Raw genomic sequence first — 25,037 nt, forward strand, 5'->3', positions numbered from 1 at the left:
CTATCAAAATATACCTAACGTATCACCAGTACAAAAGCATCAAAAGTACTTTCTGAATGGCTCATTTTATAACAATGCATATTACACTAATGGATTCGGATTATTGCTGCTTTATGTGTAAAGTGAAGCTTTTATAGTTGCTTATTTTGTATTCATACTCTTAATCTGCAAAGTAACTCTAACTAAAACATTAGAATCCATGAAGTGGTCTAAAAAGTACAATATGCCTCTCTGTATTTGAGTAGAAGTCTAAAGTAGCAGAAAATGGAATTACTCAAATAAGGTTTAAATTGTACTTGAGTACTTTCCACCAAGACTGGTGATGTAGATGTATACAGTAGGAAATATTCAAGTACCACAACATTGTACTTCAGTAAATGTACTTTGCCACCACTGAAACAAATCGCTGACCTTTAGTAGCCTACAAGGTATAAAATATACGAGTGGCGGAGCAGCTCGCGGTACAGCCTCCGTGGCCCCTCCCTCTTCCGAGCAGTGACGTCACGGTCCATACCATCTGCTTATCAGTCGGTCGTCTCGTCAGCGGACAGTGAAGGTTACCTGCTTCAACAGTGCTTGAACGGCAACCTTTCAACTGTCTTCAGACAAATAATCGCTTTGATCTCTCAAACCACAATTGATAACAATCGGCTGAAATTTATTTTACATTGAAACAACAACAGCTAAGATATCCTGAACACGTTTAGCTTGCTAGCTATAGCTAACTGTTTGTTTTGTCAACGACAACGCTAGACACTCGGGACAGTTTGTTCGACCTCCTCACAAGAAGACCTGCTACTACAACATTGGTAAGAATTCGTCTCTACGCGTTGTGTCTTCTCGTGTGTGTATTTTCCTGTCGCTGACGGACCCACACCGACGTCTACGTGAATGTGGGTTCAGCAGAGTAACGGTAGTACTGGTTGTTTATCTCCAGTGAGGCCTTGGCGCAGTCCTCCTCCCTCTGTAGCGTTAACGTCCTCAGCGCGAGGCATGGCGCAGAACAACATTGGACACGATGACCAACCAAACAGTTAAACAGTCGTGTCTTCAAGCGTCCCCTAATCCGTACGTCCACGCGATGTTTTTGACATTCTGCAACATTATAGCTGTTAAAAGAAACCAACTGTCGTATTAATATGATATTCCCACAATTGTTAGGTTTTAGTTATGCGACTAGATTTCCTCTTGGATAAAATGAACCCGCGTCAAACACACCTCGTGAGACTGAGGTAATGATTAGGTGTGCTCTGTGGAAATGATACTACTGATGAAGGTTGGGCATATCGATTGGCATCTACTTTTTTTATGTTTGTTCAGGTCTGAATATTGCTTCACAACAACAGATGTATTTGGTAAAATCATTTAAGTTGATCTACAGTGTTTGTATTTAAAGTAGCAGTGCACCTACAGATTTTTACCCAAGTTAAAAATTATCTTTCTTTGTGAAGAAAGATAGATTTTCCGTGATTAACCGAGTATCAAAATGTTAATTAATTTACTGAACATGCACTAATCGTTTAATATTAAATTGGGACATATACCACACGGACCTATCAAACGTATCTGTTGTTACACATGCTTATGAGTTGTATCATTCTGAGTCTTTGTTTGTCTAGTAAGGGTTTTGTTGGCTGTGTTTTCAGAACCATGAGTTCCCAGGTGAGACAGAACTTCCACCAGGACTGCGAGGCTGCAATCAACAGGCAGATCAACCTGGAGCTGTATGCCTCCTACGTCTACCTGTCTATGGTGAGAGTCCAATAAAGAGAAGTGTTCAGGCAATAATGAAACACAGCTGAGGGAACAAAGAATAGTGGAAACCCCAGAGTGGAGCAGCTGATGACGGTTTATACCAAGCATAAGAGGAACTGAATATACCAGTTATGGAGAAGTGATTCTAATTGTTTTAACCAGACTGTGTTCTGGTTGTCACTGCTGTGCCAAGTGTGATGATGGTTGCCATGATGTATAAAAGCCACCATCAGAGCAGCCATGTTAATTAAAGAATAACTTGTCAACCCTGTAAGTGAGCTTCTATGCGGGTCTGTTTCATGTCATGTGAAATGGACGTCTGGCTGAGAAACAAAACAAAGGTTGAAGTTCCTTTTTTAGAGATTATGTACAGAGAGCGGGCATGGAGGGCATTGCCTGACCTTTAAAAAAGTGCACCACACCGTACTATAATGTAGGGTTGGATGGAAGCTACCGTTGTAGTATTATTATTATTATTTAAAACATAATTTTAGCATATTAAACTTAGCATGCACAGCTAGTTTTGGCTGTGTAATTATTTTGGCAGCTAGGTATTTCTGTGTTTACGTTTCAGCCACATTTCAGGACTTGTTTGTTTCACCTGAAGGAAATGTCTAGCAATTTTTTAAACGCAGACATTCCCCTCTTTTCTCCTCGCAGGGATACTACTTTGACCGGGATGATCAGGCATTAAACAACTTTGCCAAGTTCTTCCGTGATCAGTCGCACGAGGAGCGCGAGCATGCTGAGAAGCTGATGAAACTACAGAACCAGAGGGGGGGGAGGATCTTCCTACAAGATGTCAAGGTACAAGCTCATATTTGATCTAATGTGTTTTTTGTGACAATTAATCCGTTTTAATGTGGAGTTTAACGTAACTGGGTGTGAAAATCCTGTTCTGGGCTATCGCGTAGCGCATGTTGGGAGGGCAACATAAGGCCAGAAAGATACAAAGGGTGTGCGTGTGCTGCGCTGCTTATCTCTCACCGACACAAAAAACACAACCCGTCGAATGTTGAACTGCAAAACCCACTCTGAAATAATCAGACGGCTTGTTGTCTGGGTTGGGTCGTTGGCCTTCCGCCTCTCATTAAGAAGTGTCTCACTGTTCTCCCGACCTGCTGTGTATTGCAGAAGCCAGAGAGGGATGAGTGGGGCAGTGGAATTGAGGCCCTTGAATGTGCCCTGCAGCTGGAGAAGAGCGTGAACCAGTCACTGTTGGACTTGCACAAGCTCTGCTCTGATCACAATGACCCACATGTGAGTATTGAATCGTGGTTGCAAAGCACCTTTAAAAACATTTTTTCATGTATGTCAACATTTAAGTCAAATTATCAGTCGCTGAGGACGTTAATTATCAAAATTTAAAATAACTATCAAGCATATTAATGAGTGGATTAGCCAATCCACGTACTGATCCAGTTACCTTTTGCATACATAAAAGTATTAGCCTGTTTTGGTATAAATAAATAAAAATAGATCCGAGCACAAGCACTTCAGACATACACATCGCTTGTGCACCTGCAATTTAGAAATATAGAGATTTGTTCACTGCAATGAGCTGCAAATTCTGCAGGTTTCCTTATTATGTTTTCCAAGATGTGAAAAAACATCTGACAGACTTTAATGTGGCCTGTGTGGTACTTACACACTGCAACTCGGGTGTTTTAAAGCAAATGTATTATTCAGCAGACTTGAACCTTTTAAAAAAAATATATGTTTTTATCACTATTCAGTCAAAGTTCTTTTTAAGTCTAGTGGATTTGACAGACCTATAACTCACTAAATGGATGCAAAACACTATTTGATTGTACCATCAGAATAGAATCATCACAAAAGTCTCAATTCAACTCATGTGTAACCTTTGCTCGTGTTCATTTAAAAATATTTCAGCAGGTAAAGAAATACAAAAAACAGATTTTGCCATATTAGGAGTTCTTTCAGTGAGTGAGTGGGTGTGATTCAGCTCTCATTTGCTTTAACTCTCTTTCGTTCAGCTGTGTGATTTCATCGAGACGCACTACCTGGACGAGCAGGTGAAGTCCATCAAAGAGCTGGGAGACTGGGTGACCAATCTGCGCCGCATGGGAGCTCCTCAGAACGGCCTGGCCGAGTACCTGTTTGACAAACACACCCTGGGCAAAGAAAGCAGCTAAATCCATCCAAATCACAGACAAAGGCTTTCTACATATGTATATTTCTATCTTGCTTTCAATCATTCTTCAACTATGAAGTCATCTGCATGGTACTGGCAAGTAATTCAAACCTCTTGTATTACTCGCGTTGTTATTGCCATTTACTCCTTATTACAGTTACTTCACTAATCCCTGAGCTGTGAGCTATTACATCCAAAGCCCACTCTTGTATCTTGCACTTCTCTCTCTGCTGTCAGCTTTGTCTACGTCATTACTATGTGTTTGCTGTGTTTTATGCCAGGAACTGTTAATCAAACCAAATAAAACGAACCCTCTGGATTCTGATATGTCTTTTTTTTTTTTTGTTGATGTCTCAATGTTAAAACCAGAATTGAGCTCTGTATCTAAAAAAACAACTGCACAACTGGTCCACTGACAGGGGTAAAAATAGTACTAATGATCTGTTTCACTACCATTACCTGAGAAAACAGAAGTAGGCAGTGAGCTTCTATTGTAGGTTATGGTTTTAAAGATCTGGCTATCTGCATTGTGTTTTAAACGTATAGACGGCTACTGTAAAGGTAGTTGAAGGAGACTCCACAGACTGGTAGTTAAGAAGATAATCACAATGTTTACTTAAATGTGAAGAACATAACTACTGTTTTCCTCGGAGCCTGTGGTGTCCAGAAAATATACACCAAAAATCCCAAATAAGTAGCTGGATGTGAAACTAATTATGATCATCTGAAGTTCAGGTCTCAAGGCATTAGCAAATAGCCACTTGTCTGTCTTGTGCCTGAGTATTTCAGACTGTTATGATCATTAACCGATGGTACCAAAGACCAGTTTTAAAAGTTAGTCTATGCACCATCTAGAATCACGTGATCGGGGGATTTCGAACTCAAATGTTTTACAGCAGGTGTAGATGTTTGTGTGTAGACTTGCATCAACATGAGTTTGTAATCAGACGTCCGTTTTCTTTCAGAGAAGCAGACTGCTGGTGTCACTTTGAGTGGCGATATAGAGGTAGAGTTTTAATAAAGATAAAACAAGTTTTTATATTTCTGTTTGTGCTCCATGCTAAGAAAATCTCAGATTTTGGATCTTTGGCCAACTTTTCTGTACTGGACTCCTAAATATACTCTGAATTTAAGCATGTTTTACCTTTAAAGACAGATTAATTTTTTTATTGGAGACTGTTGTCATCCTGTTATGTTGTCGTAAAAAAGTCAAAGTCCAAACTCAAATGCAAATAGACATTCACTGAACACCACGCTGTAATTTATTCCCAACACAAAAGGAAAGTGAAGAACAACTTTGAGGCAGCTTGAGATCAAAAGTTTTATAAAGAACAAAATTACAAAATCAACATTTGTTAGCAAACTGAGTGGAATATGTAAATGTGAATTAACAGCTCCCACGTTCTCTGCCAGACTGAGGCACTCAGGCTTCTTCAAGCTCCACCAGCACACCGTCACAGTCTTTAGGATGGAGGAACATCACTGGTTTCCCGTGAGCACCTATCCGGGGCTCTGCTGACAGAGTTCTGATGTTCTTTGCTTTCAGGTCCGCTATTGCAGCGTTAATGTTGTCTACCTGCAAACATCAGGAAAACTTCAATCTTTTTTTTTTAATGTTGGCTAGTCTATCACTATCATACTGATAACCTTCAATGCACAGTGAAGTGTACTGTATTGGTTTCCAAAGAGGGCCTAGTGGTTAAAATAAGGTTAAAATCAAACCTGTCAGTGCTCTCTGGTGGAGAAACTGTAATATTGTTTTTACTACTGGATGACTGCTGCACACATTTCTTGAACATTTCTGTAATGCTTGTTACTTAGCAGTCAACATCTACACAAGTAATTATATCGGGTATTAAGCTAACATTGGTTCATCTATCAATTGGGCTATTGGATAATTGATTGATTGTTTAGCTTTTACTGAGGAACCCAAATAAGAAGCAAACCAAATGTGCAAATACACGATATTCCCCAAAACCACACTAAACACTTCAGGTATGAAAGCATCTTTGTGATAAAGTGGTGCAGGATGTTTGTCGTTCATGTGCTGCTATGTTTTTGTAACATGATACCATTCTCAGGGCAGACATTCTGACTCATCAAACAGGTAAAACAAATAATTCATGAATAATGGATACGTTCCATTCAGGTGTGTCACTGCCATCAGCGCCCTGGTGTTGGCCTTGTTCACAGAAGACATTTCAACAACATGTGACAGGAGTAGTTTCAAAACAATTCTTGCATAACATAAAAATCTTAGTGACAGGTGCAAAAACAACAACAAGAAAACTAAAGGATCCTGGACACTGTCCCTCACTTGAACTCACTTTATTGTTTCGGTACTAAACAGACATGTCACAGGAGGAAAAGCACAGGTGTAAAGAATTATAAATACCTGGCTTCTTTGGTTTCAGGATTCTGCTATTGTGCATGCTGGCTCACTGTCACGGCTTACTGATGAGTCATCAATTATGTAACACCTGGGGTTTTCCAAGTATGACAAGTCAAAATGTCTGCTATGAAAAAAGCCTGCTGAGCATGCTGGCTCACTTGCACACATACAGTGGGGAAGAAAAGTATTTAGTCAGCCACCAATTGTGCAAGTTCTCCCACTTAAAAAGATGAGAGAGGCCTGTAATTTTCATCATAGGTATACCTCAACTATGAGAGACACAATGAGAAAAAAGAATCCAGAAAATCACATTGTCTGATTTTTAAAGAATTTATTTGCAAATTATGGTGGAAAATAAGTATTTGGTCACCTATATACAAACAAGATTTCTGGCTTTCACAGACCTGTAACTTCTTCTTTAAGAGGCTCCTCTCTCCTCTACTCGTTACCTGTATTAATGGCACCTATTTTAACTCATTATCAGTATAAAAGACACCTGTCCACAACCTCAAACAAATCTCAAACTCCACTATGGCCAAGACCAAAGAGCTGTCAAAGGACACCAGAAACAAAATTGTAGACCTGCACCAGGCTGGGAAGACTGAATCTCCAATAGGTAAGCAGCTTGGTGTGAAGAAATCAACTGTGGGAGCAATTATTAGAAAATGGAAGACATACAAGACCACTGATAATGTCCCTCGATCTGGGGCTCCACGCAAGATCTCACCCCGTGGGGTCAAAATGATCACAAGAACGGTGAGCAAAAATCCCAGAACCACACGGGGGGACCTAGTGAATGACCTGCAGAGAGCTGGGACCAAAGTAACAAAGGCTACCATCAGTAACACACTACGCCGCCAGGGACGTGTCCCCCTGCTCAAGCCAGTACAGGTCCAGGCCCGTCTGAAGTTTGCTAGAGAGCATTTGGATGATCCAGAAGAGGATTGGGAGAATGTCATATGGTCAGATGAAACCAAAATCGAACTTTTTGGTAGAAACTCAACTAGTCGTGTTTGGAGGAGAAAGAATGCAGAGTTGCATCCAAAGAACACCATACCTACTGTGAAGCATGGGGGTGGAAACATCATGCTTTGGGGCTGTTTTTCTGCAAAGGGACCAGGACGACTGATTCGTGTAAAGGAAAGAATGAATGGGGCCATGTATCGTGAGATTTTGAGTGAAAACCTCCTTCCATCAGCAAGGGCATTGAAGATGAAACGTGGCTGGGTCTTTCAGCATGACAATGATCCCAAACACACCGCCCTTGCAACGAAGGAGTGTCTTTGTAAGAAGCATTTCAAGGTCCTGGAGTGGCCTAGCCAGTCTCCAGATCTCAACCCCATAGAAAATCTTTGGAGGAAGTTGAAAGTCCGTGTTGCCCAGCGACAGCCCCAAAACACCACTGCTCTAGAGGAGATCTGCATGGAGGAATGGGCCAAAATACCAGCAACAGTGTGTGAAAACCTTGTGAAGACTTACAGAAAACGTTTGACCTCTGTCATTGCCAACAAAGGGTATATAACAAAGTATTGAGATGAACTTTTGTTATTGACCAAATACTTATTTTCCACCATAATTTGCAAATAAATTCTTTAAAAAACAGACAATGTGATTTTCTGGATTTTTTTTCTCATTCTGTCTCTCATAGTTGAGGTATACCTATGATGAAAATTACAGGCCTCTCTCATCTTTTTAAGTGGGAGAACTTGCACAATTGGTGGCTGACTAAATACTTTTTTCCCCACTGTAAAGGGAACGGATCTATGTTGTTAGTTGTGCCTGTGCTTCTTCTGCTGACAGATAATGTTTGCAGTGAGAAATCACATGTACCTGATGAAGTGTCCACTGAGCATAATCCCTATGACAAGTTATCAATGCGGTCTCACCTCAATACAAATGTGGTGCATCCCTCCAGACTTGTTCTTCTGTAAGAAGCCAGCGATCGGGCTCTTCTCCCCCAGAGGATGGAGCAGCTCCAGCTTAGTGTTGCCGAGCTCCACAAACACTGTGTAGACGCCGTGCTCGGGCACGGGCACCTGGTCACTCACTGTGGCCCCCAGCACGTCCCGATACAGAGCCGTGGCCTTCTCCATGTCAGGGACAGCGATGGCAATGTGGTTCAGCCTCCCAAGCTTCCAGAGTGACCCAGGAAGGCCCTGATGGAGGGGTGCTTTTGTTGAAAGTGTCCTCAGGAGTGTGAAACGAGAACATCTGGAAAGACCTGCCACTGAATTAACACATTCAAATATAGTGAGATTAGTTGTGGCTATTGTTTTGGAACAATAGTCCTAAAACTCTCTAGTCTTAGTCCACACTGTCTGACAGTAGGCTATTTTTCAGAGTAAACCCGAGACATATTTATATGGCTGCACCATTCCATCACATAACAATATTCTACATCTAGAATATTTCACACCTTTCCCCAAATTCAGCCTGGCATTGTGCATCTTTGGAATCTCCACTAGATTTCAAAATAAAGGTCTGTGGTTTTGAACATCGTCTGGCTGCATAGCATGCGTTTGATGATTGATACACCTACAGTAGTTTATAACACAATTCAAACACCCCATTAGGGAGTCAAGCTTATGCAATATTACAGCGAACAGCTATGAAAAAAACCGTTTGTAGATTGGTGAATATAAGAGTCTGTACGAAAGTTATCTTAGCATGTATTCAGATATAAGTAATACAGTCGTTTTACAAAAAACACAAACAAGTGTCATGTAACGTTACCCGAACATAGCAACAACATTATGTAACGTAAATAGGGACAGTAACTTTGTGTGACGCAGCTGATGTTGTCGTCTTGTTTTTAGGTTCAACAATAAATAATTTGAGGACGAACCAATAACTGATAACAGTATGCGTTTGCTTTTAAAATAATGATTTATACCAACCTGCAACCTTCAGCACAGCGGACGCCATGTTTGTATGTCGGAACCAAAAGCAGCAGCGGACGAGTTTCTTGGTGAGCCTGTTTACCTGCAGCACAGATGGCTACGCATGTGGGAGAAACGATGGCCAGTGGAGATATGTTGAGTGTGCTGGAGCAGTGTGTAAAGACAATAAATAGCACCACAGCACAACCAGAGAACTTTCTGAGGCAAGTGTTTTCTGTCTGTGTGTTTGTGTTGTTGAACAAGCGGTTAAATGTTGTTTACGCATGTTTGAAGAGAAGAGTTGGAACCAGCTAACCGTTAGCTAAAGCTAACTGCATGCACTGCTAACCCGCTTTGATACTTTAGGGGTTTTGGGAGGGTATTAGAAAAGTTGGTACCAAATTATTCTAATTATAATTATTCTTTATCAACAACTAGCCTGCATCTAGACTGATAGTTTACAACAATATCAAGATTTCATTGATATATTAGACTAAAGTGGACAGCTGACCCTGCTAAATTAACACAGTTGTGTTTCGAAAAGTGCATGGCAAATTTTTTTATATAGCACATACATCACCCAGAGAAACAATCGGTACCGTAAAATGAAATGCTGCACGTGATTGTGATACACGATATATTGCAAGACAACCAGCTGCTATAACATTTGTATCAAAAAGGAACAGAACGTAACGTCATATTATGAATGAATTTGTCTAGTGTCACATGATTTAGCGGTTCAATGTAGGGTGAGACTCTTGAATACACAAAAAGATGTTGTTGGTCTGTATGAATTGTTGGTAAACCTCACAGATTCTGACGCATCTAGTCTCTTAATCAAAGTAATTAATAGATTACTTCTGGTCTACAAGTCAACATACATATTTAAAAAAAAAATGCTGTGTAAAATAGCACCTGCAGTCCTTTATTTAACATTCATACAATGTTATTATACAGTGTATTCATCTGTATGATGTTAGAAGTAATACATCTATTGCGTCAAAAACCCTGAAACAGACTTAAAGAAATCTTAAAATACCAAATTGTTATTTTAAAAAGATGAAAGACATACCACTAGATAATAACTACATAATTCATTTTAACAGTTTAACAGTATCAGAGATGAATGTATTACATTATGTTGAGTACAAACGCTATCATTGACCGTGCACTCATCAGACTTCCTGTCTTTTGGACAAATACAAATAAAAAACACCCTATTGCTTCTAATAATACACCAGACGTGCCATACTGACCGTGTGTTTCCACCTTTTCAGCCTTCAAGATGGCGTGGCAGAAGACTTTACCTCTATCACTAAGATCCTGTATGACCTTCACAAAGCTGAAGAGCCTGCAGATTATAAAGGCAGCCCATTGGCTCAGCTGGTGGTGGAAAACTTTGATGAAGAGCAAATCTGGCAGGAGCTGGAGCTACAAAACAACGCTGTAATGAAACACTTTAAAAATGCAGCTGATGAGGCTTTGTCAGATGAGACATTAACGGTGCTGGTAGAGGAGGATGAGGAGGATGAAGAGAATGGTGTGGAGGCAGAAGTAGAGACGGATGATGAAGAGGAGGAAACACCCAGACAGTCTAAGAAAATGGATGCTGAGGATGGGGCAGACAACTACACTGATGAAGATTCTGATTTAGATTTTGATGTGGACGCTCTGGAGAAACGAGAGAAACAGAAGAAGGAGATTGGAAGGAAAGGCTCCAAAACAAAGGTGGTTCCCTCCGAGGTCGATGATACATTCTTCAAACTGTCGGAGATGGAGTCGTTTCTCGATGACATGGACAAGCGAGAAGGAAAGGAGGACAAGAACGAAGATGAGCTTGACTATTTTCAGGACCTGCCCTCCGAGGACGACGACGATCTCGACTTAGAGGAAATACTTTCCACCCAAAAGAAAAAGAAAATCACTGTATGTGTTTTATCACTTTTCTCACAGATTCTATTGTGTCCTGATCGTACAGAATACAGAAAACACATGTATTACTGTTTACATTCTAGGTAAAGAGCTCAAGGAATCTCAAGTACAAGGACTTCTTTGATGCTGTGGCTGGTGGTGAACCAGCTAAAGCAGATGACCAGTCAGATGGCGAGGATGACAGCATGGATAGAAGCCAGGAAGAAGGTGGAGAAGAAATGTATGACGAGGCTGATGATCATGATGGTGAAGAGGAGGGTGACGATGAGTAAGTGTGATTGAAATGATGTAATACATATAATTATGTGTGAGAGAAGCATGTGTGGTTGATTCCAGCATGTTTGTGTCTACCCTTTGCCAGGGATGAAGAGACCCAAACATCTCATAAGAAAGTCACCTTTAATCTCTTTGAGGACGAGGACAGCGAGGGAGAGGACGTGGAGGACATTATTGGAGGAAAAGCTCCAAGCTCGGCAAAATCTGTAGCAAAGTCATCATTTGAAAAACGGCAAGACAAGGTAATCAGGTTTCAAATTATGCCAATTTTAGTTGCTAGTCAGTGTGGCGCAAGACCGTAGACCATAAATTCATCACTGCAACCGTGCTGCTTGTAGGCCTGGCCATTGTGCCAAAAAAGATTTCAACACCCAAACAATACTTTATGCCTCACAGTGAGCAACATACAAAAGTTTTTCTACAAACCTTTTTCTGTTTAGGAAAATAAGCCAAAGTTCTCTAACAAGAAGCAGCCATCAAGCAAAAAAGTTTAATCTGGCTCAATTTCCCAATTTTGCCAAATCAAATGTGTTCGTGTGCATTCCCAGTGGATATTGTTGGCCTCGAACGATATATTGATGAAAGGAATTAGAGGTTGTAAGATGCACATTTCTCTCTCGCATCTCTTTCTTTCTTACATAAAGTGACCAGGATGCTTACTCAGACAAGAGACCTTCATGGTCAATTGCCATCACATTAAAGGGGTTCCTTAAACTGGACTTCTTGGATAGTGTTTCATGCCCTCATCAACGCAACCCCCTACGTTGTTTTAGTGCAGGATTGATGTCTGTGTGAATGCTCTCGAATGGCGGTTATTATATCCTTTTTGTTTCTCTAACCTGCAGATGTTGGAGAAGATAGACGAGTTGGAGAAAGCCGCTCTAGCAGCGAAGCCGTGGCAGTTGTCAGGAGAGGTTACCGCACAGACTCGTCCAGAAAACAGCATGCTGGAGGAAGATGTGGAGTTTGAGCAGACAGGCAGGATGGGTGAGTGACTCTTCTTCTTTTGTGAGTTGCATTTTCATGTTGGCAGATTTATACAATTATTCACACGGTTATGTTGTTGCATTAAGGTTATTAAAACGGGGGATTTATTTCTGTGTACTTCTTCAAATCAGATAACAAGCTTTTATCTTTGGTCTTGTAGCCCCTGGTATCACAGAGGAAACCACACTGCAGCTTGAAGACATCATTAAACAGAGAATTAAAGACCAGGTTAGTCACCATAACTTGTCTTTTATATATTATTTTGTATCTGAAACAAATGTAATAATGGATTATAACCCAGTGCCTTTGACTTGTGTTTCTGTAAGGCGTTTGATGATGTGGTCCGCAAGGAGAAACCCAAAGAGGAGGTGTTTGAGTACAAGAAGAGGCTAACGTTGGACCATGAGAAGAGCAAGCAGAGCCTAGCGGAGATCTATGAGCAGGAATACCTCAAGCAGAATCAGGTTTGACTTTTATCCTGTTTTCACTGCTGTTCCAACGCATAGGAACCTGTTCTGCATCATTTCTCTCTATTTTTCTGATTTCAGCAAAAGACAGAGGAGGAGGAAAACCCAGCTCATGTAGAAATTCAAAAGCTTATGGACACACTCTTCCTGAAGTTGGACGCTCTCTCCAACTTCCACTTCACACCCAAACCAGTAAGTTTTGCCCTTATATTCCTAAAATATTGAGATTGACTGTCCTTCAGAAGGCTTCTGAAAGTTGTTAAAGTGTCACAGAAAGAAATCACAGCCGTATTTAGTAAAAACCTAATGTGTAGGATTTTTACCCTAGATCTAACTCTGGCTTGGGACATCTTCAGTTTATATATATATATATATATATATATATATATATATATATATATATATATATATATATATATATATATATATATATAATATAATATATATATATCATTCCGTCCCCTTTTAAAACGTGTGGTTTGTAAATATTACCAATGCATAAAATGTAATAGAAATGAATTGTAGGGTTGCACCGATCCCACTTTTTTAGTCTCAATACCTGGATTTTGGGTATCGGCCTACACCCAGTACTAATCCGATACCAGAGTTTCATTAATCAGCTGAGTGCCTCACCAGGTGGAAGTGACTGAGATCTTTCTGTTATGGCTAAGGCAACGTCAGGCTTGAGTTAAACATTGTTTTCTTAACTTTGTACAACTAAATGTAACAAATAAATACAAAGATATAAACTTCCTGAATTGTTATTATAAAAATAATAAATCGCACATCAGCAAATTGGTAAAAAATCTTCTAAATTTAAAATCAATTACAATTCAAGTGTAAACTTTTTTTTAATTTAGCAATAAATTGGTCAAAACGTACACACGTTTTTAATTCCAATATATAATGTATGTATAGTATGTAAACATAGAATTCCATTGTATAGATCAACCTCTTTGTCACCAATCCTCAGTCAGTATCAACTCCATATCGGTGCATCCCGAATAAATAGTAAATGTAAACAGATTATTTTTGACAAAAACAGCAAGCCAGTGCAGTGTTTGAAACCCTGCATTCACATTTCTCTTTGTCCACAGCCCGTTCCCGAGGTCAAAGTGGTGTCTAACCTGCCGTCTGTCACAATGGAGGAGGTGGCTCCAGTCAGCGCTAGTGATGCTACGCTGCTCGCACCAGAAGAAATCAAAGTATGTCATCAATTCATTTTCAAACATTCATTTTTATCTTGGTATATTTCGTTACACAGCGTGTTTTAACAATGCTCTGCTGTAACCACAGGAGAAGAACAAAGCCGGAGACATTCTGGGTGATACTGAGAAGACGTCAACAGACAAGAAGCGCGACAGACGCCACAAGAAGACGGTTAAGCGTATAAAGATCAAGGACAAAGAAAAGAGGCAGAAACTTAAAGAGGCCAGTGGAACTGGGGAGAACAGAAAGCTGTCAAAGGCCGAAGTTGCAGAAAACCTGAAGAAACTCACAAAAGGAGGCAAAGCCAGGATACTCAAGGTGAGTGGCTTCTCTCATGTAGTCAGTATCCATTTAGTGCTTTTGAGGTACTTGTACTTATTGTACTTTTTACGCCACCTCATTTGATATTCATAGTTACTTTATTACTAAGATTTGACAGACAAAACTTATGAACAATATAAAATATGATGCATTGTTACAGATAATCTACCCAGAAGTATAGAAAATAATTCAAATGAACTGCCTCCTGACCAGCGACAACATTAAAACGTATCAAAAATAATCCATAAAAGCAATCGCGTAATATTTGATGTTGTAATGTATTACTGACGAAAGACATTTAGCTGCATAACGGGTATTTTAATTTTGGCGCTTTCATTTGAATAACATTTTGAATACAGGACTTTTACATGTAACGGAGAACCTTTACATTATAGTAGTGGTACTTGGTTGATTACTTGTGTGTTAGTTTCATATGTCTGCTTACGCTGCACACCACATCTTCATGCCAAAATAACCATTACATGAATTCTTAGCTAATAAATATAACTGTGCATGTTCCTGAGGTGACTCAATAAACATGGTGTTCTTCTGTTTCAGGACGAGGGGAAGGACAAGGCTCTGCGGTCCTCTCAGGCCTTCTTCTCTGAGTTGCAGGACCAGGTTAAGAGTCAGATCAAAAGTGCAAAGGACCAGTCTTCAAAGAAGAAGAAACACAAAGAGGTTTCTGTCAGCAAACTCAAGTTATAACAGCTGTGATGGTTTGTTGTGGAAGATCAACGTTTTATTGTACAGATTCTTTTTTTTATGAGAAAGCTGAGATATATTAAATCTGAAAGTCCTTGTTAAATGTTTCCATTTTCATTAAAAATAAATGGAGAGTCCAGTTGTGTTTGTTTGGCAATGAGTAAAGCATTTTTGACTAATAATAAATTCATTCACATGAAAATATTGGCCCAATTTACTTTGTGGAAAGATGAATGTACAGAGCCTGTGTGAAGAAGGTTGTTCACTCGTGGTATTTATTTTGCTCAGAACATTTTAAATATACACATACATTGCAAATAATCACAAGGTATATGTAGGCCTACATGTTTATATTGTCTGTGAGCGCATTATTGGCGAAAAACCTAAAGATCAGATCATTACCTCAAACATCTCGCCGTAACAATCTAGGATAGTAAGTGTGTATTAGGCTGCTCTAGAGCAGCCCTTTTTAATGGCTGTTAACTGAAGCCACCGAACATCAAAGAACACATTAATCTGGTACAAGTATGACATCACACGGTGAGCGATGGTATAAGTTGTTGCATCTCAAAAGTAAAGGTATGAACAAATACCCTAAGGCAGTAATACTCTCCTAATAGTCTTCCCTGCCTCAGTCAAACTAAGATAGTCACAGTTAAATGTATCTAGTATCAAATTGTACCATAATTTATGTATAAGAATGAAAAGCAGACATTGTAAAGAATGGTAATGATAATATGCTTTGTATGTAAAGTCTTGTATCCAGTAACCGAGGCTGTTGAATAAATGAAGTGGAATAAAAGGCACAATATCTTTCTCTGAAATGTTGTGAAGTATATTTCATAGAGTAACATAAAAAACAAAAATGTGTAGCATGAATGTAAAAAAAAACTAATTAATTAGAATCTAATAGAAGAAACTGAATAGAAGTAGAACCCAGAAATACAACTAAAAACTAAATTCCATGTAGGATAGCCACCTTGTGCAATACAACGGGGAATACTTCTCTCTGAAATATGATGCTGTAAAAGTACCTTAACCAGTAGTACTGCTTAAATTGTAGCAATGAATAGTACTTCAGTGTACTTGGTGTCACACCTGTGGTTGAGTAGGAAGGCCCCGCCCCTCCAGATATTACTCCCATGACGTCACTACAGATCATTACGGAAGTAAACCGGGCGACGAAACCTGACAGAAACCCAAATAAGTTGGTGTGTACGCTTGACTAATATTTCCAGGTAAGTTGTGGCATCTCTACTAACTGTAGTTGGCTGTAAAAGTGTTCCAGTCTCCAAACTACTTGAGTGTGTTTGATCAGTTTGTTTTGTTTTTGCTAGCGTTGCGCGAGAGAGCTAGGTGACGTTAGCTAGTACAGAACAGACTGCTAACAAAGCAAAGGCTAGCGAAAAGCCAGGTTTGACAACATAGACCCAGGGGTGTGTTTCTAAACGGGTATATCATAGTATGGTTTAGTAAATAGACGAATATCCGAGAAATCAAAGGGATCAGATGATAAAGTCTAAAATAGCGTGGCGTAACTTAGCCGCTTTCGGTGTCCGTTGCGTCAAGCTAAAGCTAACTGTTTTGAGCAGTTAAACGTTTATTGATTACTATGTAGGTGTTGTTAGCACGCTAGCTTAATGTTCTCGTGTGTGTTGTATTTGTTTGGAGTAGTTAAATCTGCGGAGTCATTGTGTCGCGAGGGGTTGGTCCTGCTCACATGATTAAGTGAGTCACTTGGTCAGAGGTGAGGAGGGAAAGGTTAGATGAACTCTGTAGGCTGGTTTGGGTTTGTGCTTCCGTGTGGTGCGTGTTCCTCTCATGCTCTCCTGTTCATAGGTAGTCTGTCATCATGCTGGGAGGAGGATTCAAAGCAGAGAGGTTAAGAGTCAACCTCCGACTGGTCATTAATCGACTCAAGCTCCTTGAGAAAAAGAAAAGTAAGTCCAAGACTGAATTCAAGACTGGTCCTATTCCCCTACAGTCTAAGTGGACTCAGTGGGTTCGGCTTCATTTGTCTGTTCCTCCAAGTAATGATAGTTTTACCGTTTCCCCACTCTCCTCATTGACACATTTAAAATGAAGCTGAGCTTGCTCAAAAGGCAAGGAAGGAGATCGCAGATTACCTGTCATCAGGAAAGGATGAGCGGGCTCGGATCCGTGTGGAGCACATTATCAGAGAAGACTATATGGTGGAAGCCATGGAGATCCTGGAGCTCTACTGTGACCTGCTGCTGACTCGCTTTGGCCTCATCCAGTCTATGAAGTGAGTAACTAGTCCACAACAATTGAACATACGGATGTAAAGTGTACGTTAAGTGACTATGGGGAATGTGTGAATTTCACTTTATTAACTTTCTCTCTGGCAGTCATTTTGGACTTTTCTTTTAACCCCTTTTCTGTTTTACCGATTAGGGAACTGGACCCAGGCTTACAGGAGGCAGTGTCCACCCTCATCTGGGCAGCGCCTCGTCTCCAGGCAGAGGTGTCTGAACTAAGAACTGTAAGTACTGTCTACATGTAACATGGCGCTGGGGGCATTGCAAACAATATTTAAAAAGTTCTGTCCATTTATTCCTATTGTGCCAGTCTTGACAGTTTTATCTCTAAATGCTTCCATCAGGTATCTGAGCAGCTATGTGCCAAATATAGCAAGGAGTACGGCAAGCTGTGCAGGACAAACCAGATTGGCACAGTCAACGACAGGGTAGGCACACAAGTCCTTTCAAGAATGCACGCACCGTTAGCCTTGAAACTTTTTAGCAGCATCTAATCAAATATCTGATATGTTTTATAGCTGATGCACAAACTGGGTGTGGAGGCCCCTCCCAAGATCTTGGTGGAGCGCTACCTGATAGAGATCGCCAAGAACTATAATGTGCCGTATGAACCTGACGCCATGGTCCGGGTGAGCATTAAAGAGTCTGTCAGCACTCAATATGAAGGATGAAATGATGCACTGTGTTTATTTACTTGCTCATCCACTCCTGTCTCCGGACAGCCCGAGGTGTGTCTTGGAGAGGAGGCAGACCTGATTGACGTGGACACCGACAAGAAGTCTGGAGGAGGAGGAGGAAGAGGAGGAGGAGGAGGTGGTGGAGGTGGAGGAGGTGGAGGTGGAGGAGGTGGTGGTGGTTTCACTGCTCCTCCTGGTGGTTTCACTGCTCCTCCTGGTGCTTTCACTGCTCCTCCTGGTGCTATGCACATGGGTATGCCCATGCCCATGCCTATGCCTATGCCAACAGCTTTCAACTATCCAACTCCTAAAGGACCCGTAAGAGATTCTTTTTACAAACCATATTCTTTATGATTTTGTTGTGAGTTATGCATTTGGTGATACAAAACTTGCGGGAGTAAGAATTGGCGAATTGGATGAAATCTTCAATCACAGTCTGTATCGTCCTTTCAACCAAACATGAGTGCATTTGCCTCTGAAAAGCTCAACGTGTTTTTTCATAAGCAATGTCCATGTGACTCAACATAGTCCATAGAAATCACTGTGGCCAGTTTTTTGTTTTCTTCTGAAACTGTTTCCTACTAAAGAGGTCTGTGGACTATCTTCAGTGATTTCTTGTGATTTGAATTAACATGCCATTTAACAAAATACGGTCAATTTTATTCTGAAGTAAACGTAACATTTTCACACATTTTCTTTAACTTTTGAAGTCGTTCATTGTGATGATATGACTGTGTGGCGATGTTAGAAAGATGTAGTTTTACCAGCAATCATTGGACCCAAATACGACGTGGGGTCCGAAATAAATGCTCTTTGTTATCCTTTCTTTGGATGGCTTGAAGTAAATGAGAATTATAAAGTAGCCGTAGTCTGCTGCCTCCCTCGGACTAATACCTGACTGTTGTTTTCCTCCAGGGACTGTTTGACAATCCCGCTGGAACCTACAACAACTTCCAGCACCCCATGGGAGGAGGGCAGCCCCCTCAGCTGCCCTCTTGTCCCCCCACATACGAGTCTGTAAGTGACTGAACCCCTCCCATCCATGCCCCCTACCCGTTCCCACAGATGGACGGACGGGACAGGGCAGGGCATCATTCAGGGAAGAGTAGTTCATTTAGCTCGCTTGCCGTTTTGCCTGTCTTTTACTTTTTTTACACCATTTCTCAGAGTAGGCCCAGATTCTGCTTCGTCCGCATGAAGTGCTAATACTACACTAACTACTAACTTGACTTGATCATTTGCGCTGACTGGGGCAGATTAGTGTTAACTGCATTTTAGAGAGAGCTGAGGCTAGCTAAATCCTCAAGTCTGTTTTTCTGTCACACACTAAAGGTGACGCTTTCTTATTTTATTTTATTTGTTTTTACTTTTGCATTTTTTAACATAATTGTTGATTCTTTCTCAACACTAAAACATATAATATTATTTTATTTCAATATGAAGACGACATGACACATTACACATTTTCTCTGTGTTTCAGATTGATGACCTAACTGACAAACCTTCTGTTCCTTCCCAGGCCGTAGGTGAGTTCTGCCAACAATCACCAACGGTTCATTTTTGTTTTTATTCTATATTTTTGTTACTGTCAATAAAAACCCCAAAACCCTTCAACCTTAATTCCATTTATTCCCTCTGGCGATGTTAATAACAGAGCTATATATCGTCTTATGGTTAGAATGAATTAAGAAGATTTGGTGCTGTGGTGATTTACTGCAGCAGGACGGTGTACGTGTTGATTTTTGGACGACAATGTTAGACCGTGACAGACGTATTACAAAGCCTATTAGGCTTTGTAATACTTAGGTTACATTCATTGTCGGTTTTGGTCTTTTCATAAGATTTTAATAGAAAATAATATAGGATATCACCAGATTTATCCATGAATTATATTTAACATCACATTATTGAAATCATCCCTACGGTTTTTAAACAGCATTTGTTCATTCCCATATTTTATTTTTCTGTTAACTAGCGTTGCTTTCTGACCTGCCATTATGTGCTGTTTACATTTTTGTCAGTGCACACAGTGCATGTTTTTCCTTTTGTATAAACTGCCAGATATACTGTTGCATAAATTAAATTCAATACCATATAATATTCTCAGGTCCTGGCCCTTCATCTCAGCTATTTGACAACAACGCTCTCCCAGAACTCCCCTCTGTTCCCGACACACTCCCCACAACCTCCTTCGGCAGAAACGCCACCACCTCAGATGACATCGACTTTGACGACCTAACGCGGCGGTTTGAGGAGCTGAAGAAGAAGACCTAATTGCTTTATCTCTGGTCTTTACACATGCACACACATGCACACACATATATACACACACACAGGCATGTGCTGTCATCGACGCAGCTCAGAACTGGAAATTATTCGGATAGTTCTCTTCCTTCCACAGTGAAGTAATCTTACATAGATATTAAACATACACGTATGTATTCTTACCTCATTTATATAAACATGACCTTGGCAGTTAGCAGAAATCTCATTTCTATTGGCAGTACCAGTGAGTACCATATGTTTTCATTTCTTTCGGGCACATAATATATATTCTTACATACAATCATGTGGGTTTTGACTCCTATTCACTCCTCTTTAAGGTCACACAGACTTTTATCTTTTTCAGTTTGTCTATGTAACTTAGATTTTAATTGTTGCTTCTCCCTGGTTTGTGTTTTTTTATGGAGGGGGGGAATGAATATTTACAGTACAGGCCTTGATTCTACTTTCCACATGCTTCGCTTTGGACTGAGTGACAAAGATCAGACTGAGACGAGTCAAACAAGCCAGACTGGCCGGCCCAGTTTGATGGGGAGCTGGCTTTCACACCAACAGAGGCCAGACATTGTTTCCAAGACGAGGCTCCAATACCCTGCAATTTATTTTACTTTTACATAAAGGTATGAGGACACATTGACGCCATATTTTCTGTGTCTTGCTCGGTCATGCAGTTTTGTTCGAGTAGAACGGACGTTTTTAAACACTCCTTACACTTCAAGGTTTATCCATATCAGAAAAAATGTTACAGGGGTGCTAGGGCACAGATATAAAGCGATAAAACAGTGTATGAAAACCTGTAATATTATACATTTACAATGATATAGACATCTTTACGAATAATTGAACTGTACTGGAAAAAAGAGTTTGGTAGTAGGGAGTCTTACCAAATGCCTGCACCATCTTAACATTAAAGTACTTTAATTACAAGCCGATGTGTGCACACAAGAGCAGCCACACAACCTGATTTGATTGATTAGATGTAACTGTATTGACCTCAAAGGTGATTGGTTTGTGTTGTCCTCTGTGATCATGTGTGCAAGTCTCTTATACTGTATGTGCACCACTGCATTTGCCTTAGTTACCTCTTCTCATCAGAGGCCTTGCCAGTCTGTACTAGGATTATGCTTTTGTTTTCCATCCAGACTGGATACATGTTATCTTTGTGGGTCTTATTTGATTAGATTACACTTTGCTTTATTTGCTTTGCACATAAACAACCCTCTAAAAACCTGTTCAGGTGAAATTTGTAGATTTGATGAAACTCCTGTACTGGCAATATAGTTTGATGTTTCTTTTTCCTGTGGAGAAAGGGGAGTCGGAGGGTTTTTGTTGTCTTACAGACGTGACGTGTCGCCGTAACCTATCCACACCCAGCTTTGCTTGCATGGCAAATGGACGGTGGCCTTGAATACAATGATTCAGCGATCTCTGGAAAGCCGATTCAAAGGCTTTCCAGCCGGTTGATAGGTTTAGGCTATTGATAGGTTGGACAAAATAGAGAATATTAACACTAAAGAACTGTGATCTGCTCACTGTCTTTTCTATGATAGACTGTTCTTTCAAGCTAAACAGTGAGACACAAAATTGTGTCTTGTTGCAAAAAAAAAAGTTTTTTTCCACTGTATACTAAAATATCAATTTAATAAAAGAGTATTTGGAACTTGAAACTGGTAAAGTTTTTTTCTTCACTGTTTGCTGTTATTGTTCACACTTCCTCTGCTTTACATTGATGTAGTGTCTATTGTTGACCAGCAAGGGTCCTCAGTCTAAAGGGAAATAAATATTCCTGAAGAGAAATATACTCGAATAGCACTGACCTACAACAAACTTTTATTCAAAGATTCAGTGGCTTATTTTATCATTGGTTTAGTTTTTCCCACTTTTATTAATCCTGCATTGTATTGAAATACATTTTGACCTCTAAATGTGTGAAGATTAACTCAAACAAGTAAGTAAAGGCAACTGCGGTGGTCAGTCGTGGCAACATTCAGACTATTTCATCCTTTTTGACATTTTATTAGAAATGGCTCAAAAGGTTAGATGTTCTGTTGAGTTTGTAGAGCTCATTGCATGTTGCAAAATGTGGCACGTCTTGTGTAATATCCACTAACAAAAGCGGCTGAAGACAGACTGAAATCTGTGGGAGTCACTTTTGTATACGGCCTCTTTGTGGACTCTTCTCTTCATTACGTCCATTTGACAGTGTTTTGGTTTAAATGCTCTTGGAGGTCCAGTGTTTGCTGAAGAGTGAAGTGCTTTCTGTGTGAATGAGCAGGACATTTTCAGCTAGAACGGTCAATTGTGCTTCGTTGAATAAACAAATCTGATTTGTTTACATGACGTGCATTTAACAGACATTTTGTCGGACTCTAAGTGCATTACCATAAGTGCATTTAGTCTACACAGGAACAAAAGCTAGATGTTATCAAAGATGTTTGATATAAAGTAAACTTTTTTTATCAGTAGTTTAGGTGTGTGTTCGTCACAATGTCGCATATATTTGTGACCCCGTGACACTAAGAGATTCAGGTTGATCTTTTCCTCATATTGTATCATAGTGTGGTTACTCCAGGCTCCGTATAAACAACACACAATAAACTGAAAAACTGTTCAACATCAGTAAAGAATATACTGTACAGCAGTATTGACAAAGTAACCTAATCCCTTGAATCAGCCAATCACTGTGGCATTAATGTGGGTCGAGTTACTCTAGTGGAAAGTTGTGATGAAAAATGATGGCTGCTGACATGAATAACAAGAATGTTCCTTTCAGCTTCAAAGGTTATTTCAGGGAAAGGACGCATTCTGCAAAGGAAATAATCAGGATGATTTTCTATCTCACCATAGTGTTGATATGATAACGTCATAGATGTGTTAGTTTTCTGTGTGATGTCAAAGACTGACTCTCAATGCAGGTGATGTAAGCCTCACCTGGATTGGCCAGGCTCTCATTACTACTGCTTTTTCAGTGGTGATTGTAAATTATTAGACAGCAAACTGTTGTTGTTTTTGTAAGTTTGCTCTAGTAAATTCATTTTGATGTGATTACGTACAAGCGTATGTATCTGCACCACAAGGACAAATGTGAGATTGACTGGATGACATTATAAAACGTTGTATTTTTCATTTTAAAGATCCCTTTCTATAAATCCTGTAATTTATTATAGATATGCATGTAGTGTGTGTGTTTGTGTGTTTGTGTATATATATATATATACATACACATCTTTTGATATAATAGTGACAGTGAGGCATAACAAAAATTGGTTTTAGTTTTGTCAGTCAGGTTTACAGACTTATCAGCTACTGAACATCTGAAGCTCTTTCATTTGAAAGTCACTATAGAATTAAATACATTAGGATATTAGATGATATAGATCTGTTTATTCAAGTTCACACATACAATACATACACAGTATCAATAAATGAAAACATTAAATCGATCAGTGATTAGATAAAAGCACAGGTCTAAGACAGAACATCAAATTGTCTTCAAACCTGCTTTATTCCCAAACCAAAAGCACAACCTTGAATGTAGTTAGTTCTGCTACATAAATCATTCAACGTGAGCACAGACTGAATCTCACAGAAGACTGCATGTATGATGAAAAGTCGTGAAATGGACCTTCAGCATGTATTAAAGTGACATTAAGATGAAATTAAAAAAGTCATGAATTGATAATCAGGTCCCATATGTCCCATATGTTACGTAACTCTACTCCACTCTACCGAAAGTGAAAGTCCATGTTGGTGTGCAGTCGATGGTCGGACATCTGTGATCTGACTGTGATCACTAGTCATGTTGACAGCAGTGGGCTTTGGCTGTTAGGAGTCTTCCAATGCTAACCATATCAATATTTCAAAGGTAATAGCAACAAATTTGTGCCAATAATAAACATTGTACGGTTTTATGATTTTCATGCTAAAATAAAAAGTATTTCCCCATTTTATGAGCCTTTTAAATGTTGTTTATAATAATAATGAAACAATAAAATGCTCGATTAAAACCCACATTTACTTAAGTAAAATTAATAAGAAGAACAAAATAAATAAGTATTTTCTTTGCAGATTCTTTGCAGATTTATTTAAATGATATATTCAATAATCTAGCAGGACCTCTATTTCATTGCTTGTTGATTATGTTCACTTTATTGATGGCAGAGAGTTTTTACTCAAAATATCTCAAACTACAACAATAGTACAAAAGATAAAGCATTCTTAAAAAACAGTTTGGAAACGGCAGGGCGTTAAAATGTGAAAGTAGAGCGCAGTGGTTAGTCCAAAAGGGAAGGTTGCAATGGATCTTATATCTAAAGTCTTGCTATTGGTTCAATGGTTTCCCTTGTGGTGACGGACCAAGTTGTGAGACAGTAGGATATTATGAGTGATATATGGTCTGATCTGATTATGAACATAGAACTTCAGGTTGATCTACTTTGTTAAGTTATAAGAGTGTTGCAGATTTCTGTCATGGTGAGTTTGATTTGGGGTCAGACATAGACGTTGAAAATAACAGCCTCCTGAAATGAACATAAGTAACCAGAGATTTTCTTTGCATACACATACATCATCACGGATAGTAAATTACTTGGAAAAATCATTACAATGACATGCAACAGCTACAGTTATGTAGTTACTCATTTACTCTGAATCACCGTTACTGAAAACATTGGAAATGCTGTGCACATACAAAACACCAGAATTACTTTTATATTCAGAA

General features: G+C 39.6%; 4 protein-coding genes across 5 annotated transcripts; 3 read left to right on the forward strand and 1 right to left on the reverse strand.

The window, feature by feature from the left end:
- Positions 1-505: 505 nt before the first annotated feature.
- LOC306715200 (ferritin, heavy subunit) lies at positions 506-4,235 on the forward strand. Its single transcript, XM_079185485.1, has 5 exons — positions 506-809; positions 1,647-1,752; positions 2,416-2,562; positions 2,890-3,015; positions 3,753-4,235. Exons 2-5 carry the CDS (start codon positions 1,651-1,653, stop codon positions 3,909-3,911), a joined length of 534 nt encoding a protein of 177 aa, XP_079041611.1. The 5' UTR covers positions 506-809; positions 1,647-1,650; the 3' UTR covers positions 3,912-4,235.
- A 982-nt stretch (positions 4,236-5,217) lies between these two features.
- Positions 5,218-9,255, reverse strand: mcee (methylmalonyl CoA epimerase). The gene is made up of 3 exons (XM_079161813.1): positions 9,200-9,255; positions 8,189-8,529; positions 5,218-5,486 (listed from the first exon to the last, which is right to left on the reverse strand). Exons 1-3 carry the CDS (start codon positions 9,225-9,227, stop codon positions 5,334-5,336), a joined length of 522 nt encoding a protein of 173 aa, XP_079017939.1. The 5' UTR covers positions 9,228-9,255; the 3' UTR covers positions 5,218-5,333.
- A 45-nt stretch (positions 9,256-9,300) lies between these two features.
- On the forward strand, positions 9,301-15,628 carry mphosph10 (M-phase phosphoprotein 10 (U3 small nucleolar ribonucleoprotein)). The gene is made up of 11 exons (XM_079161805.1): positions 9,301-9,405; positions 10,459-11,107; positions 11,197-11,381; positions 11,475-11,631; positions 12,235-12,376; positions 12,537-12,604; positions 12,703-12,840; positions 12,925-13,035; positions 13,941-14,048; positions 14,140-14,370; positions 14,932-15,628. The coding sequence occupies exons 1-11, from the start codon at positions 9,320-9,322 to the stop codon at positions 15,079-15,081; spliced, it is 2,025 nt and encodes a 674-aa protein (XP_079017931.1). The 5' UTR covers positions 9,301-9,319; the 3' UTR covers positions 15,082-15,628.
- Positions 15,629-16,203: 575 nt separating this feature from the next.
- ist1 (IST1 factor associated with ESCRT-III) lies at positions 16,204-21,978 on the forward strand. 2 transcript variants are annotated; one of them, XM_079173039.1, is made up of 10 exons: positions 16,204-16,316; positions 16,918-17,018; positions 17,164-17,344; positions 17,494-17,581; positions 17,702-17,785; positions 17,876-17,986; positions 18,080-18,352; positions 18,950-19,051; positions 19,515-19,560; positions 20,142-21,978. In XM_079173039.1, the coding sequence occupies exons 2-10, from the start codon at positions 16,931-16,933 to the stop codon at positions 20,306-20,308; spliced, it is 1,140 nt and encodes a 379-aa protein (XP_079029165.1). In that variant the 5' UTR covers positions 16,204-16,316; positions 16,918-16,930; the 3' UTR covers positions 20,309-21,978. The 2 variants fall into 2 exon arrangements, with proteins under 2 accessions (XP_079029165.1, XP_079029166.1); XM_079173040.1 differs by having other exon boundaries at positions 16,225-16,316; positions 16,922-17,018.
- The last annotated feature ends 3,059 nt before the right edge of the window (positions 21,979-25,037 follow it).

Source organism: Pholis gunnellus (genome assembly GCF_910591455.1).
Source record: "Pholis gunnellus genome assembly, chromosome: 1".
In the NCBI taxonomy this organism is placed as follows: domain Eukaryota; kingdom Metazoa; phylum Chordata; class Actinopteri; order Perciformes; family Pholidae; genus Pholis; species Pholis gunnellus.